The sequence below is a fragment of the Psammomys obesus genome, unplaced genomic scaffold (assembly GCF_907164565.1).
Source record: "Psammomys obesus unplaced genomic scaffold, mPsaObe1.curated_primary_1811, whole genome shotgun sequence".
Taxonomy (NCBI): Eukaryota; Metazoa; Chordata; class Mammalia; order Rodentia; family Muridae; genus Psammomys; species Psammomys obesus.
The window spans coordinates 10248906-10266873 of record NW_026596149.1 but is presented as its reverse complement, the minus strand read 5'-3'; the positions used below and the strand labels follow the sequence as shown (position 1 = coordinate 10266873).

The window sequence follows — 17968 nt, the reverse complement described above, 5'->3', positions numbered from 1 at the left end:
GCTGTGCAATGGTCTCAGGGGAATGCCAAAGTCGCACAACTGTCAGTACCTGAGTAATGGAAGCCAGAAACACAGCGGCAGATTTTACATCTTGAGGGAAAACATGCTAAATTATTTAGATTTAAAATCTAGATATTCATCTCTTAATATTGTGTGTGTGTGTGTGTGTGTGTGTGTGTGTGTGTGTAAAGCAGAGTACACATGGAAGCCAGAGTAGAACTTACGTAGCTGATCTCTCCTTCTACTGTGTAGGTCCTGGGATTGAACTCGGGTCATTGTGCTTGCCAGCAGAAGGGCCACTGCGCCGTCTCCTGGAGCTTATTATTTCTTAATTAAAAAGACACCTGATGTGCATTTGTGCTTGTGCATGCACAACCGACGTGGTGTGCACTTGGAAGTCGGAGGACAGCTTGTGGAAGGAGGCTCCCTAAATCTCCACCATTTACAGAGTCTTTGGTAAGGGGCAGTCAGACCAACAAAGCAAGTGGGAAGAAGGGATGCGGGAAAACTGAGAGAAAATGGGAGAGATAAATGCAATAAAGAAAGAGAAATGCTTTGATAATCAAGCTATTTGAGACTCTACACCTTCACACTCTAAATTATCACCTAGTAGAAAGGTCACTGTTAGCCTTAGGAGGATTCTGTTATTCTGGCACTGTGTTCTGTTTTAACAGTGGGACATGAACTCACTGAGGCATCAGCTGGCCCTGTGGATATGAGACCCCACTCCTGGAAGTTTAGGATAGCCGAGGAACCACTTGACAGACTGTACATGTGGCCTTTTTAGATGTGCCCTATGCAAACCATTCTACAGAGAGCCGCCTCCATTCCCCACACGACCCCTCTCCCTTCCTTCACTCCTCCTGCTTACCCTCCACTCCCCACCCCAAAGCCCCTCTCCTGGGCTTCTGGGACACTGCTCAGCATACTTCCCACAGCCCTGGCATGTCTGATAACGGCTACAGTGGCTCACTAGGCTGCTGCCTCCTGGAGGGCTGGGGCGTGTCATTGTTATCTTTGTGCTTCAAGAAACACAACTTAGCATTCTCTCTCTCTCTCTCTGGCTTTCAAGATAGGGTTTCTCTGTGTAGCCCTGGCTGTCCTGGACTCGCTTTGTAGACCAGGCTAGCCTCAAACTCAAACAGCGATCTGTCTGCCTCCCTGAGCTAGGATTAAGGGTGTGCGCTAGCACGCCCAGCCACATATTAGAGTTCCTAAGGGGTAGCTGTATAGTTACTTTCTTGTCTCTGAAAAAATACTCCACCGGAAGGAGGAAGTACTCATTCAGGGTCAGTGTCTGGAGACCCCGCTTCAGCATGGCAGAGGAGGCAGGACAGCTGAGGGGCTTTCAGAGAGCTCAGGCTGGAGCCAGGACAAATATATCCTTCAAGGTTTACTGCCAGCAACCTGTTTTTGCTAGATAAGCCTCATGTTGCAAAGGTTCCACAACATCCCCAAACAACAGCACCAGCTGGGGCCCAAATGTCCAAATACATGAGTCACTGTGTGTGTGTGTGTGTGTGTGTGTGTGTGTGTGTGTGTGATTTATAAGCCACATCAACAGTGAAAGAGTAAGGACAAAGAACAAACAATTGACATCCAAAGTGTCACAGAATTTTAGGTGTGGGGTCTCACACTCCACCAGGCCAGTCATCACGCTACTTCCTCATCTCTTACTGTTCACACGGAAAGTGGTTAAGGCGAGGTTGCTGATTAGCTTGTATCTTAATGGCAGAAATTTACCAGTGATATTTCGAGCCAGACAGAGCTTACTGGATTAGTAGTTTTTGCATGGAGATTCGGAGACTCTGAAATAACCTAATTTATCCCATCTGTCTTAGTCCTCAACTAAAACACAAAGCTGTTTGCATGTGCCACACCCTCAGTTTTCTCCCAGAGAATATTTTACAAAAACCCAATATTCCACGTCTCTCTTTAGTGCTGTATTAATGGAGAATTAAATGAGGCAGCAGCATTGCTGTCTCAGGCAGTCACATCCATTTTCGCAAGTTTCTACTGTCTGGCAAGAGAGTCCAAGGAGGTTGAAGAAATAACAAGCATATTCTGGGATGGAGAGAGAGAGAGAGAGAGAGAGAGAGAGAGAAGCCCTCCTCTTGACAGAAATTAGAAATCAGTTTCCTGTTAACCTTTATCACCAAGACAACAGCCTGGAAAATCCTGGAAGCTCTGGGCTTGTCATGTTTTTGTTCATAACCTTGGACACGTAATTCTTCCTGGACTCTCTATCTGTGCCAGTAAGCTTCTGAAGTGAAATGCTTGATAAAAACAGACCCGAGACATCTCCATTCACACAGTGGGCTGGCACAAGGTCGAAGAGATTTCTGTGGAGATGGGGAGAGCTGATGGTTTACACGGAAAGTTGACATTGTCCTTTTAAACCCTCAAAATCTCAGTTTGGTTTCCTGCTTTTTAAGAGCATCTGGTTTGTAGTCCTCTAGGCCAGCAGGGGGCACTGTTGCTTCTCCTTAGCTGCCTGTGTAGGGAAAAGACTGCTTCCTTAGTTTATAAAGAGCATTCTGGGTTTCCGAGGGAGCCCAGGGCACTGAAAGATGGATCTTCCATTGCAGGGATACATACAGGCAATCCCACATCTGTTCAGTATTAACCATATCTTCACAATGCATGAATGTCTGGGCCTTGCTGGCTTCTCTAAAGTTAGCCAGTTCGCAGAGCTAGTATTCATGGCAGTCAACTTTTAACTTATACAGTTTATAGGCACAAAGCCAAGCTTCTTATTGGCTGTCACATGTTGCCACCATCTCTCCCCTCATGTTCCCCTACCCTTCTGTCCAGAGACATATTCCAGGCGACATGAGAAAGTCCCAAGGTTTGAAAGGCCATTGGAATAATAACCATTCAAATCAGTGAGCCCCAAGCTTGCTTACCCATATTATTAGTTGCTTTCCATAGAAACCACAATAGAGGACATTGTTTTCATTTTCTCTACCCCTGTTTGTCTCCCGACTCTCCCAGGTGCCACTCCTATGTAGCTCCAAGTGGCATCATCCCTTCTCTTGGGAGCTGTCACAAGCTATTTTTCAACACTTGATCTGTTGGCTTCATTATGCTCGAATAACAAAATAGACACCTGTGTGTAAATGCACACGTGTGTGTGTGTGTGTGTGTGTGTGTGTGTGTGTGTGCAGGTCAGAGGAAAACTTGGTGGAGCTGTTCTCCTTCTACCACATGGGCTCCAGGGCTAGAACTCAGGACATCAGGTCCAAAGGAAACTCCATTCCCCCAAGTTCTAGTGGTTAGACGAAAGCCAACACTCCTCAGGAACTTGTGAAGCTGTCCCCATCTGCCAGAGGAGCCCTTCCCTTATCACGGGCAGAAGGAACAAATGGCGGCCTGCGGTGCCCATCAGCCATCCTGGCTCTTCTCAACCACCCCCTTACTCTCTTTATCTCCTGCCTTCCTCCTCTCATGGTCAGGTCCAGTCTGCTGCTTATGTTCGGCCTACTACTTTTTCTCTCTCTGTTCTGGGCTCTTCCAGATGCCTCTGGCCATTTTCTTCCTCATACCCACAATAAAAACTTTCCCCTTAACCGCATCTTGGAGCAGCCATGTCAGCTTTACCCCAGGGCCATTTCTCCAGGCAACAGAATGTATATCTTAAAATAAGTTATCTCCCACTGTTATCAGGAATAAATCTTAGTGCTTTTTCTGTCTGAGCTGAAAGGAACAACTGTCTAGGCTGAGGCCAAAGCCTACCAAAATGTGCTTTAAGCCCCACCAGCCATGTCACACCCATAATAGCTCAGAGGACCCAATACTTGGGGTATTTTATCCCAGTCTGAAGTGGGGGTACGCACTCCATGTTGTTGGTTGCTGGAGTGATTATGCACCTGGATCTGTAGCCTTGGGGAGTTGCACCCCTTCCCAAGCTCACAGAAGCTTTGAGCTAAAACTGCACCGACCTTTGTCTAGCCAGATGACATCAGCCAGCTCTCTGCCAGGCCTCTGACCCTCTGCCTCCCTCTCACAGCTACCTCTTGGCACGTGGGAACGACTGAATATTTACAGCAAGTGTTAATTAAACGGGCCGGTGGTTTCATTTTGTAACGAACACAAATGTCACATTTGGAACATTGACTTTTGGTGGCGAAAAAGGGACAATAATAGTGAGAATGGTAAGCTGTGGATTTCTGCAGCCATGAACCTCTGATGTTTAAATTTTCAGAGGCTTTAAGTCTTAACTGGGGACCCAGCTGAATTAAGGCAAGTTCTGGTTAGCTGGGCACCTAACATAAGATTCATACCACCATGGTTCTTGCAAGGGACAGGAAGTAGCCGCTGTTGTCTCAATCAAGGAAAGAGACATCTTCAGGGCCAAAGAATCATCTTCTAGATAATAGCTTCCTGCCATTCCCTTGCTGACCTTTCGTATTGTTCATTTGTTGTTTATAAAACTCAAGGTTTGAAAAGATAAATCTAATCTGTCTATTCTCTTACAAACACAGTAGCTGAGTGGGGGCTACTGAATATATAATTCAAGGAACTGCTCTGATATGTACGAATAATTACAACCACGATCTGGGCTTACAGAAATGCATGTAGCTATATTTTCCTCCTATTTTTTCTTGGCCCATTTATTAGGGTTATTTTCAGAGGTTCCCTACAGCAGTCAGCAATGGCTGGTGGAGCTCTTGATTAGCATGTGGGAGCAGGTGGAAATAAAGCTGAATGGGTAGGTAGAGAGAGAGACAGAGCATAAAGAACATGCTAGTGATAACGGGAATCATTAGCATTGAGCATCCTAGAAAGGTGCTCAGGGACAACACACAGGAGAAGGGAAGGAGGGCCAGGACCAGAAGCAGAGCGTAAGAGAGCTCTGGGAGGGTCTCACAGAGGCGTGAATTAAAATGGAGTGTGCTTGGCAGTGAGGAGTAAATCTAAGATGCAGAAAAAGTAGACCTAAAAGGAACAAGAGAGGCCCAGGCGGGAGCGAGCAGGTGCTGTTGGTTGACTATCGGGGATCTGGCTTGTGGAGGGCAGGGGGCCATGAGCATCAGTGTCAGTCACAGGGATAATGGATGGCTGTTGAGCAACATGTGTGTAAAAAGCGATGTCATCAGTGGGTTCAGGATGCACTGGGGTGCGTATGTGGAGCGGCAGAAAATGGCGACCGAGGTGAGGTGACAGAGTTTGGAGCTATCGGTGAAGCAAGGGTATTGGCAGCCAGGAAGATTGGAAGACTTGGGGGAGAGAAGACAAGTGAGGCAAGAGCTCACAAACACCAACAGAAAATACGAGAACCAGGCGGTGTGTGGAGGGGGGGGGAGAGCCTGCAGCAGAGCCGTGCACAGCAGGAAAAGATTTGGATTAAAACCTCACAGCACCACAGACTTGAAAACTTGCCCAGGTAAGCATGGTCAATGGCAGCCAGAGCCACAGAGGGGCCATGTCGGTGGGGGAACAAAGAGGGGGCATTGTGGACTTTGTAGGTAGAGTCCTCCAGGGCCCTCAGGGTGTCCTGGAAGAAGGGATGGATGGCTACAATTGAGAAAGCAGTGAAATGTGGGGAAGGGAGCAAGCAGAGGCCCTTCTTGCTGAGCGTTTGCTATAAACAAAGTAGAGAACGAGCGAAGCTGGGGACACTGTGGGAGGTAGTGAGGCAGAGGAGAGAGGCAAGGTGAAGTAGCTGAGAGGAAGAGAGCGCTGAGGTGGGGGAGCAGCTGGAACCTAAGTGCTTGTGATGACGTAAGGGTCACCCTCCTTCTGAGGGAATGCATGTGTATGTGTGTACATGTATGTGTGCATGTGTCTGAAGACAAACATGTATGTATGTATGTTCATGTGTATGTGTGTATTTGTGTGTCTGTAAATGTGTATGTGGGTGCATGTATCTGTATTTGGGTATTTATCTGCATGTGTGTGTTTTGCGTATGTGTGCTTAGGCTCATGTGTATGCATTATACATGTGCATGTTTCTGTGTGTAATGTGTGTGTGTGTGTGCAGGAGAGGAGCATGGAATCTGCAGAGATGAGTCTGATATAATCAAGTCTGAAGGGAAAGAAGTAGGTTAATGGAGTGCAGTCATGTCGCATTTGTTTTCTCTGACAAATCGTAAGGGACAGCATGTTCTTTCAGGGAAGGGGCCCTCCTTAGAGAAGCATCCAAATACAGAGTTCTTGTTTGGGGCTCCCCTCGATGGAGGATCTGCCTTCTCTCTCAGAGGAAATCAATGACCGGGTTTCCTAAGGTGCTGCTTGCGCAATGTGAAAAGTGGGAACGCGGATCACAGAGAGTGCTAGACTCCCACGCCACTATCAAGGTGACAGCTGCCTGGAGACACTGAAGCAAGAGTGGTGACAGGAAGTAAGGGCCTGAGGGAAGAGGAGAGCGGAGGGTGGAGAGCGTTTGCATTTGAGGATCCACGTGCTTGAAAATGGGAAGAGGATCTAGGGGGAGCTCAGGACTTACAGTCCATGGAAGAGGATGAATAACAGCATCGCGGGCTACCTGGAACACAGGAGATTAAGGGAGGAAAGAGAGGGATGGGCAATTACAAATTTCTTTGGACCTGCTGAGTTGAAAGTGCTTGGGTGAAGCTGCCTAGGAATAAACTAACCTTGGAAGTGTGCTACCTTCCAGAAAGCCCCACTGGCCGGGAGCAGAAAGGAAGGACTGCGCTGTTGTATGGCCTGTCTGAATAAGCAGCAGAGAAGGACTGACAGACGGCTCAGTGGTCAATAATACTTGCTTTTACCAGAGAACCCAGGCTTGGTTCTCAGGACCCATACTGGGGAGCTCACAACTCCCTTCAACGCCGGTTCCCAGGGATCCAAGGCCACCTTCTGGCCTCTGAGGGCACTGCCTGACGGGGTGCGTGCACAGAGTACTACTACGACCGCTCCTGCCACTGCACGCACGCACGCACGCACGCATAAGCGAGAGCACATGTGCGCACACATATGCAAACACACTAAAAAATTAAAGGAAGAAAGAAAAGAGTAGAGAGTGTTTGATCCTGAATTGAATTTGGACATTAAAAAATTATTTGCATGTGGGTTCATATGTGCACATGTGAATACCCATATATGTACAGTCACCTGTGTGAGCACTTGTACAGGCTGGCGTCACCTCCAAGCATCTTCCTCAATCACTTTTCTACGCTGTTGTTGAGACCGAGTCTCTCACTGAACCTAACACTTGCCCTTTCAACTATGAGTTCCCAGGAGCCACCCGTGTGGGCCCCCACTCTCCAGAGCTCAGTCCCTCTGGGCTTTCCCATGAGTGCTGGGGTCTGAATTCGGGTCTTCACACTTGCCCAGCAAGCTGTTTGCTCACCCCTCCCAGCCTGAATGATTTTCTGAGCTACAGTCTCACACTGCAGTTCAGGGTGGCCTTGATCTCAAAGCAACAATCGTGCCTTAGCTTCCCCAATGCTAGGATTCCGGGTGTGGACCACCACACGCACGCTGGTGACTTTCCTCTTGTGGGTATTTGCTGAGATTCCTGCTAAGGCCAGCTGAAAGTACAGTAGGCAGGAGTGTGACTTCCTGCCTCAGAGCTGAAATAGATACAGGGCAGGCTTTGGCCAGTCTGGTTTCTACTTCTTTTTATAACTGGCGCCCGTTGAATGTTCATACCCAGCTTCCTTGTCGCTGGATTTAGGCAGAGAAAAAGCTTGGGGTGACCTGGGAAATCTGCATACCCCAAGGGACCTCAACACTCAATGCTTTGTTACCGGAGGTTGAGTCCCCAAACCTACATTGGTACTGATACTTGCAAACGGCCATTGGCTTGCAGCCAAGCCCGGTGGGGTCTGTTCTTCAATAATGCTGATAAAATGCATCAGGAGAAGAAACAGTGCTTAGAGGACGAGGGACCCAGGATGTGTATATGTTTAATGTTCATGTGTGCATGAGTACACACGCATGTGTGGGGGCAGGGACCACCTTCCAGAGTCATTCCTCAGGAGCTGCTCACCCTGGCTTTTAAGCAACCTCTCTTATTGGTCTGGAACTCATCAGGTAAGCTAGGTTGGCTGGCTGGGGGGGTCCCAGGGACCCTCCTGTTTCTTCCTTTGTAGTGCTAGGATTATGGGCACATGCCAGCATGCCCAGCTTTTTTACACCAGTTCTGGGCATCTAGTTCAGGTCCTGTAACCACTTTACTGACAGAGCCAGGTACTCAACCATACAGATTTCCCCCCTCTGAGACACATTATACCATACAACCTTGGCTAGCCTAGAACTCTGCATAAACTGAGCTGTCCTCGAACCCATGGCCTGCCTCTGCCTCCCTAGTGCTGGGATTGAGTGCCTTTGCACCTTCATGCCCCACCATAAATATTTTTTTCAGGGATGGAGCCATTTACTAATTGTTCATTATTTATAATACAAAATAATGCTATGTTAGAGTGAGTTTACCATTCTGGGGTGGGAGCTAGTTTCATAGCTTACAGTGTAAACAACGCATCTCAAATGGAAGTTTGGTTGTGTACGGAATAGGTCTCGGAGACCTTCAGTCTTGTTTCCACACTGTTCCCTGACTGTTGGCCTGTGAGAGGTGTGAGGCTTCTGTGAAGAGCTCTGGGGTGCCGTCTGCCAGTTTGGTGCTCTAAGGTACTTGAAAGACTGACAATCCGCACACTTACGTGTGTGGTGTCAATCTGCAAGTGGGTCAGACTTACGAATCGTTCATAAGCATCTGAGCATCCTCGTACTGGAAGAGCCTCTTCTGGCAAATTTCCCTGCAGATCTGAAGCTGGAAAGTTGCTGGAGTGATTACTTCAAAATGAATCACGATATTGGTGCATATGTTATCAATCACACACGGGTTGGGCCGGCGAGGTGGCCGAATGAGGAGAGCGTCTGCCAGGCCAAACAAGCCTGACAAGCTGAGTTTGATCCCTAGAATCTACATAAAGGTGGAAGGAGAAAAGCAACTCCACAGAGCTATCCCTGTGTGGTGACACACAAGCACAGGTGTGCAAACACACACATACCCACATACCACATATAATGATAATAATACATTGCACATTGAAATGTCTATGTACCGACTCTCAGCACAAACAATAAAATCTCAATTATGGAAAAAAAAAGCGCCATAGTCAGGGGAGGGGGAACCCAACATGTGGCCATGTATATGCCTCCACCTACGATTATAGGTTAATGAACCAAGTCCTGCCTAGGCCCACTGTCCCCTCTCACTGGAATTGTTAGTCTTTGTTTTATAAGGTTATTTCCCATTCATCTGAGACACCATTAAAGAGAATATGGCATTGAAATCATTCCCCTCAGTAATGGAAGGGGCTGAGATTAGCTCTGATATCCCTGCAGCTGTTAAGCAAATCAAAAAGGCATTAACCGCAAGCTGAAATTTACCCCGCCAGCTGAGGTAAAGACACGCACTCCAGCCTGTTTAATGAACCCCTTAGCTCTTTACTTGAGGCTTTGTGAAAGCTGTCTGAGGAGTCAGGGCTGCTGAGTCTAGAACTGAAACCCCTGACCCTGCTCTCCAGGGAGAAATGAGCGGCAGGCCTGTGGCACCTCCGCTCCTGATTTCTGTGAGTGTGTTTGAGGGGAGCAGACGCTGTGGACTGGGCCAAGGGGCCATTTTCATTTCAAGACTGAGGACGTAGTATAGTCATTAGCACACTCAAGGTCCTGAGTTCAAGCCTCGGTACCAGAAGGAAAAAAATAGAACGAGACAAAGCTCCCACTTTCTCTGCACACTCTCAATTGTGTTAGAAAGAATGCTCCCAGGGGCTCCGTGGGCTGGGTGCTCAGAGCTGCTGTGTCTGGAGGCTCTAGCTCCTGACCTTGCAGCTCATTTGCATTTTTTACTCTCCTCTGGCCTTCTCTACCCATCTGCAAACAGATGTGATCAGTCCTAGAGTCTTCAGAAGACAGGGCAAATGTTAAACCTCTGTAGTAGGGGCAGGTGAGCCGGCTTAGCCTATTAAAAGAACAGCTGTCACTCAAGCCTGATAACAGAAGGTTGGCCTGTGGAAACTTTACACATAAAGGAAGAAGAGAATCAACTCCAAAAAGTTGTCCTCTAACCTCCACACCATACAGCGGCATGTGTCCACACACCAATCACAAGCATACAACAACAACAACACATTTTTAAAAAGTGTCATCGGAGGCTGGGGAGACAACTCAGCAAACTGCTTGCTTCACAAGCATGAAAACCTAAGTAGGAACTCCAGAACTCATGTTATAAAAGGATCCAGGCATGGTAGCACAGGTTTGTAACTCAGCACTGGGGAGACAGACAGGTGGCTCCCGGAGGCTGGCTGGCTAGCCAGCCTGGACTGCCTTGCCAGTCTCCACTCATTGAGAGACTGCACCTCAAAGAAAAGGTGAACAGCGCCCAAGAACTGACACATGGGATTGTCTTCTGGTTTCTACATGCACATACATAATGTAAACACACACACACACACACACACACACACACACACACACACACAGCACTACATTACAAATGCAATTCTCCTGGCAATGGCTAAGTAAAATGTGTTCAAATAGGTAAGTGAACAGAAAACATACATTATACTTTTCTTTTTGTGTATGGTAGGTGTCTGCACATTTGCATGTGTCCATAAGCAGGTGGAGGCAGAGGTTGGCACTGGGCTTCTTCCTTGATTGCTCTCCATTTTACTTACTGAGGCACAGCTTCTTACTGAGCTCAGAGTTCACGAATTTATGAGTCTAAGCAGCCAGCTTTCCCCAGGGAAAGTCAGCTTCCCCTATCTCAGCCTCTTGAGCACTGGGACTATAGGCAAGTCACATGTGCACCTGATCTCTCTCTCTCTCTCTCTCTCTCTCTCTCTCTCTCTCTCACACACACACACACACACACACACACACACACACACACACACTGGGGATTTCCACTCTGGTCCCTATGCTTGTGCTGCAAGTTCTTCATCCACTGAGCCATCTCCTCAGCCCTCTGACATCTTTTGATACTTTATCCTCCTTTGCCAAAAGGAACATTTCAATCAGTCCTTTTTGAGATAAATACTATACATTTCAAGGTGCTCCAGTGGTACTTGCGACAGAAGCAAAGGCCACAGAAGCTTGGGATAGAGTTCTAAGTGACACCGAAAAAGATCCCAGGACTTGTGACACAATACGAGTCTCAGTTTACTCTGAGATTTATGACCCTCTCCCTCGTTACCTCTAAAATAAAGTTTTATCTTCGTTTCACACATGCACACTCACACAAGTATGCAAGCCTGTGCTCAGTGTGCACACCAATGGGCCCAGAACAGGCATATCCGAGTTTCCATCTTCTCGGAATGCAGCAGTGCTAGGTATGACCTTTATCCTTAACCACAGAGCAAGGCACACTTGAGCCCCCATTTCCTTGGAGACACTTCATCCTTGTAGGCTCTTCTGATGAAGAGCAAAGAAGCCAAAGCAGGAGTTCCAGGAGTACCTACCTGACACAGAAGTACAGAACCACAGGCCCAGATTTTTTGGGGAAGTCGTGTTCCAGGACTCTTCGATCTAGTTGGAGCCAGTTCAAGTGTCCCCTGGAAAAAGGAGAGACAGCTGGTCATGTTGAATGTGTGGGTGTTTGGAAACGAGCCTCTCCACAGAGCAGAACCCACTGGGTTGTAGACACTTGGGGGCTCCTGAGTCCTTCCTAGTATTTCAGTATTGGAGAGACACAGATCTCTTTCCCCACCCTGGGCTGTGTGCTTTTCCTGCAGGACTCAGACACGCTTTAATAACATGCTAACAGTCCTCACAGCACCCTACAGAAGCAGCTCGGATGCCACATGAACCACAGTTTTGTTATTATTTTTTAATGTAAACCAGTATAGGATCAACCATTATTCTATTTCTAGGCATTCACCTTCGCGCCCCACAAAAGAAAGCATTTGTTTACACAAGGTCCCTTGCACCCAAATTCACAGATACTGTTTATGAAAAGACACCAGGATGGCCCAAACTTAAAGCAGCCCTAGGGCTTACCAGCAGAGGAAAGAGTGATGGCATAATCTCCAAACAGGACACTATACAGCAATAAAGAGATAGTGCTATTGCTACAGGCAGTAATATGGATGGGCCTGAAAATAGTCAGGTAGACATGAAGGATTTTAAAAAGTATGTAGATGACACAAATTCCATTTTTGTAAAACTCTAGAAAACACGAACTAATCTTTAACTCCTGAAAACAGACTGGGGGTGAGGGCTTTTGTAGGAGATGGCTCCATGGCTATGCTCTTAGCTGCATATTGGTTTAATTTAAAAGAATTGAGGGTCTCACCCTCAATGAGGCTGGCCTCATGCTTATTATGTAGTCCAGGATGACCTTAAAGTTCTAACCCTCCTCCACCCTCCACATCCCAAAGGCTGGGATTACAGGCATAAACCACAACGCCCTGCTTTGGTGTGATGTTTCTCTAGCCATGAACTGACTAGAAACCAAAGTATGAAAATGGGTAGAAGCAGAGAGAGGAAGGGGTGGGAATAGTCCTAAGCTGAAATCCTGCTCCTGGGGGAAGTGACATCTCTCTGTCTGTGTTATCTAGCCTCCAACCGTTAGGCTGGACCGGATGGCGAGGAAGCCTCAGGGGTCCTGCTGTCTCTGCCTCCACCGTGCTGGGATTATAAGCGCACTGCGTCATGCCAGACCAACCCGTTCCTAGAGCCTGTAGTTATTATAGATAAGGCTGGGTGTGGGCTGGGGCTAGGAGCTCTTCAAATGGGACCATCCGGAGCCACTTAATATCTTGGATCCTTAAGTAAACAAGTTCATCATGAATGGTCCAGGGATATTGATTTATCTAGACATCGCTACACAGCAGAGAAAGAGTCAAGCAGGGTGTGTCCTGGGAAACTACAGTACAAATGGCTGCTTCTAGCAGAGTCTGGCTGTCTCTTTCTAGTAATATAACATTGTTCGTTCTAAGATGTCATTGTTAGGGCTTCAAAGTTTCTTTTTTCGTATGTATGTGTATATTTGTATACATATGGGAGGTAGGTATGTGTGCCTGTGTGTGTGTGTGTGTGTGTGTTAGAAAGTGTAGGGCAGCACATGTGTGCAGTGCAAACGCAGGCTTGCGTGTGGGTGTGTAGGCCAGAGGTCCCTGTCGGGGGTCTTCCTTCATTGCTATCCTCTTTATATATTGCCACAGGGTCTCTCACCTGTACCCAGAGCTCAGTAACTTGCCTGGTTTAGCTAGTCAGCTTACTCCAAGGATCCTGTCCCTGCCTCTCGAGCCCCAGGACTATCAGCGGGCCTTGATGACTGCCTGGCACTTACATGGGCCCTGGGGACCGGAACTCTGGTCTTGATGTTTGCATCTCTCCGGCCTCTTAGATTTGGTTTGTAACAGCTCCTCTGTTGTGTTAACTACCTCTTCAATACAGTGTGAGGCTGACTGACTTCAAACACCAGTTATTCCCGCATCTCCTGTGGCTAAATATTTTGTTGCTGTTATCAAGAAAACAAATGTATCAATTTTATAATATGCCCAAGAGAGCCATATTCTCTGTGCGTATGTGCTTTCATGCATGTGTTTGAGCTTAAACATGTGTGGGTACACATTCATGTGTGTACGTGTGCGCACACACAAAGCTGAGGCTGGGTGTCTTCCTTGAAGGCCTTCCACTTTATTGAGACAGACTCTGTAGCTGAACTCAGAGCTTACCGGCTCCAGCTTGCCCGGTTAGGAAGCCTGGCCAGGGTTCCCCTGTCTCTGGCTCCTGAGGGCGTAAAGAAAGTTTCCACGCTTGCCCAGCCTTTGCTTGGATTCTGGGGGAACCTCAATTCTGGTTTTCATGCTTGTGGAGCAAGTACTATATCTGCTGAGCCATCTCCCCAGCCCTGAGGCCTATTTTCTTATAGATTCAGTGACCGTCACCAGGGACAGCCAATGCTCGCGTCCCCAGTGTGAGGTGCTCAGGAAGAATTCTTTCTGCGCACCTAGTCTAAGAGCCAGGCTCTTCAGAGCCATCATTGGCGCTGAGTGGGGTGGGGGAGGAAGAGACTGAAGTGCCTAGCGCCGTCCCGAGCGGCGCCATTCTTCTTCATCTGTCTCAGGTACACACATATAAAGTCATACTCTAGTGCCTCCCTGGTCACTCGACATAAGGTGCTGTTGTTTGCTGTGATGGGTGACAGTGGAGCGCTCGTCTCAGAGGCTGTCAAGATCACTAAATGTCAGGTTCCCAGAACCAGCTATGACAGCCCATGCATGGCTGGCTGGAGCCATTGACTTTTGCTGTCCTGCTGTCGAGGAGTTAATGAGTGGAAACTCCAAGCCCAGTTCTAAGTAAATTATGTTCCCAGAGCTACTGCTGCTGGTTCTTGTTCCCAAGGTAAGAAAATTGCTTTTGAGCTTTGCTTGTGTTCGAATGGTAGATACACCTGTGGCTTCCGCTGGACTCTTTGCAGATGCCTCAGCCGTTGTCATGTGTTCCGTGTGAGAAGGGGCAGAGAGCAGTGACACGCTTTATGAACCAGCATGCCTGGCAGTGGGTCAAGGATGTGTTGACAACAAGACATTCATTATTTAGCTAAATCTGACTCCTGGGCCTGTGCCAATCAAGCAATTCAATTAATTATGACATAGGCACTAGGGGATGGCTTAGTAGATAAAATCCTTGCCGCACAAACATAAGGGCCAATTTTGATCCACAGCACCTACATAAAAAGGCAGGTGTGTGGGCACCCTGGAAGAGCTGGCCTGGGGCATGGGTGTGGGATAACTGGAGGGCTGACCAACTCAGCTACCACCAAGGCCCAGATCCAGGGCTTTGAGTTGGTGCACCACAGCGTCTACCCCATCTGTGAACTTCTGGAAGGGCTTTTCCTTCAGAAGCAACGTTGCAGAATTTCCACGACACAGGGCAACAACAGGATTTCTGAGAAGAGTCCGGTGAGGATCTAGTATTGGTGTAGCAGAAGCCAGAGGCCTTGAAACAGACCGATGACTCATTGCAATGAACACTTGCAAGTAAAACTGTTTGGGCAAAGGGATGCAACACACCGTAGCTTCCGGGTCAAGATTTTGTTTTGTTTTGTTTGGGGGAGGGGTTGTAAGGGGAAAAGGCAGATATGGAGGAACAAGGAGATGAGTGGGACTAGGGTGCATAGTGTGAAATTCACAAAGAATTAACAAAAAGTTAAAAAAATTCGGGTGTGCTGGCGTGCTGCCTTAATCCCGGCTTTGGGAGGCAGAGACGGCCGGGTCCCCGCTGGATTTCTGGCCATCCCTCTTTGCCTAATTGGTGAGCTCCAGGCCGATGAGACCTGCCTCCCTCCCAGGTAAACGACATTCCTAGGGTTGTCTCCCGGCTTACACAGACACACATGTGCACCCACATACGCACACACACGAAGAAGAAAAGCTGTGATACAGAGAAGCCAAAAGAAATAATCCTTAAATGACTACTTTTTATGTCTCGGACCAGGACTGTGGCCTCGGGGTGCCTGTGACCTCTCTAAAACCTAAGCAAAACTTTTATGTGCCAACACTTGTGGAAGAGAAGGAATGTAAGTCCGTAACTAATTTCAGAGGGGCCAGTGATGAAATAACAGGGTGAGAGCCCCTCATTTTCTTAACTGGCATATGAAAATACATTCTGACTGTACTTACACAATAATGGCTAATCTGTCTTTTTTTTTTTCCCTTCAAATGTCTAAACACATCTTAAAAGTACTTTTAAAAAACATGGATATTCAATTATACCATCTGATGAGCAATTCATAAAATTGGGGACAGGAGACAGAAACTTAATTGCAATGACAATACTTCAACTTGCGGTTTGCTTGACTGCTTATTTTGGCTAAAGTTATCTAGTGTTTGGTTTTTGAGAGCAGATCCTTTGTCTTCTCTCAGTCATTAACTTAAAAATATTAAAATTTGGGAATTAAAAAAGCAATGCAAGTATTTAAAAATAAAATTGTAAAAGAGACTCTCTCTAAATGCATGCCAGTGTTGGATAAATGAAAATCTCAGTTATGCTGTTTGTCTGTTTAGGTTGCATTTTATAGTATAAGCCCATAGCCTTCAGTGTGCTAGGAAAGTACTCACGCTAAAGCACTGACTTTTGTGCCCTCATTCCTCGGTTATGTTCTCCGTACATGTGGGAACACTAAATCTGACCTTGGGCGGTGATTCTCAACCAGTTAGAAACAGTGCCCGGAAAGTAGCCTCACTCCAGTGTCCCAGGCCCCTGGGATACGTCAATGGGTGTTGATCTCTGATAGTCTAAGCTCAAGTGGAATCAGTTGCTCTTAAATCTGGGTCAAGGGGACATAAAGAAATTGGTTCTGACATTCCTGGTCCCAGAACCAGGCTTTTAAACTTGGCTGTACATCAGAACAAACTGGTGAATCTTTGAAGGAAAAAACCCAAACCAAAACACACACACACACACACACACACACACACACACACACCCCTCAGTTTATGTTACCACAGTGGAAAGGAACCCTGGCTCCAGCCACATGTGAGAAAGTATTCTAAGGGGCTGGAGATAAGGCTCCATGGTTGAGAGCGTGTTTTGCCCTCGTGGAGGGCCCAGGTTTGGTTTTCAGCACCTATATGGTATCCATAACTGTCTGTAACTCCAGTTCTTCCTAATGCTTTGACACAGTTCTTCACGTTATGGTGACCACCAACCATAAAATTATTTTATCACTACTTCATAACTATAATTTTGCTATTGTTATGAATGCTGATGTAAATATCTGATATGCAGGATAGCTGATATATAGCTCCAAAGGTATTGGGACCCACAGGTTGAGAAATGCTGTTCTGGGAGAGCTTCTGCCCTCTTCTGCCCTCTTGGATACTGACATTAGACAAAAATATCTAATTTTTAAAGTGCTATTTAAAGATCAGACTTCTCCCAGGGCCTTTGGTTCAGAATGTCTCAAAGCTGTCCAAGCTGCCCTCATTTGCCCAGTTCATCACAACTGGGGACATTGAGAGATGAATATCTCCTGTTACTCTTTTTATTTGGACATAGTGCAAGACAAAAGTGACTAAGTGCAAATGAATTCTAGAGCACAAAGAAATTCCATGGGAAACCTGGTGATACCTGCGTAGAGCCTAAGCAGCAGTATTGCGCCAGTTTTGCTATGTGCAGGGCTTGCGATATGCTGACATGGGAGAAAGCCGGGCGGAAGGTGAGAGGAGTCTTTGCAGCCTTTGTAACTATTCTGTAATTATTTCCAACTAAAAAGCTTCAGAATAAACTAACAACAGAGAAGGAAGAGCCTGAATCAATGCTACAGAGACGGGTTACCAACCGCGTCCAGTATTGTCAGCATAAAGTTTGACGCTGTGGGCTGTGATTCTTTATTAATAAACACCAGTTATTGGCAGGGAAGAAGGCTGCGGAACTCCCAATTTCCTGTCTGTCTGTCTGTCTGTCTGTATTTGCTTGTTCTTTATCATCAACAGAATTAACATTGGAAGGGTGGCAGACAACCTCTACCCTGAGAACCTTACATTCTACTGGACACCCCTGCTGCCCTGGGAAAGGCCAATACTAACCCTTGAACTTGTGCCTGAGGGTGTGACCTGCTCTGAATTCCTGTGTCCAGAAGCATTAAGCAGCTTCTCCTCTGCCTCTCCATGTCACGTGACACCCCACACTTACAGAGTGGTCTTCAGCTTGCAGTCACTTTGCAGGTCTGAATCTTGCCTGCTGTCAATTGAGAATGGGCAGATTCATGTATTCTACCACAAGCTGCCACTGACCAATGGCAATACTACTGTTGCTTTGTGTGTGTTAAATAGAATACAGTAGGTACCTGCTCATATGTACAAAAACACCTTGAGAGCACACATGCCCAGTCTGAAAACAGTTATTAAAATGTTTCATGTTGAGATGAGGATGTGGCTCAGTGGTTATGGCACTTGCCTGGCATGTACAAGGTCATGGGTTTGATTACCAGCAAAACAACACACACACACACACACACACACACACACACACACACACACACACA

At 47.0% G+C, this 17968-nt stretch overlaps 1 protein-coding gene across 3 annotated transcripts in view; it reads right to left on the bottom strand.

Moving 5' to 3' along the window:
* The window catches only part of Frmd4a (FERM domain containing 4A), a 434715-nt gene that overhangs the window by 115441 nt on the left and 301306 nt on the right, over nucleotides 1–17968 (bottom strand). For all 3 annotated transcript variants that reach the window (XM_055593785.1, XM_055593784.1, XM_055593786.1), the window contains exon 4: nucleotides 11433–11525. In XM_055593785.1, the coding sequence (XP_055449760.1) occupies nucleotides 11433–11525 (93 nt within the window). The remainder of the gene's footprint in view (nucleotides 1–11432; nucleotides 11526–17968) is intronic.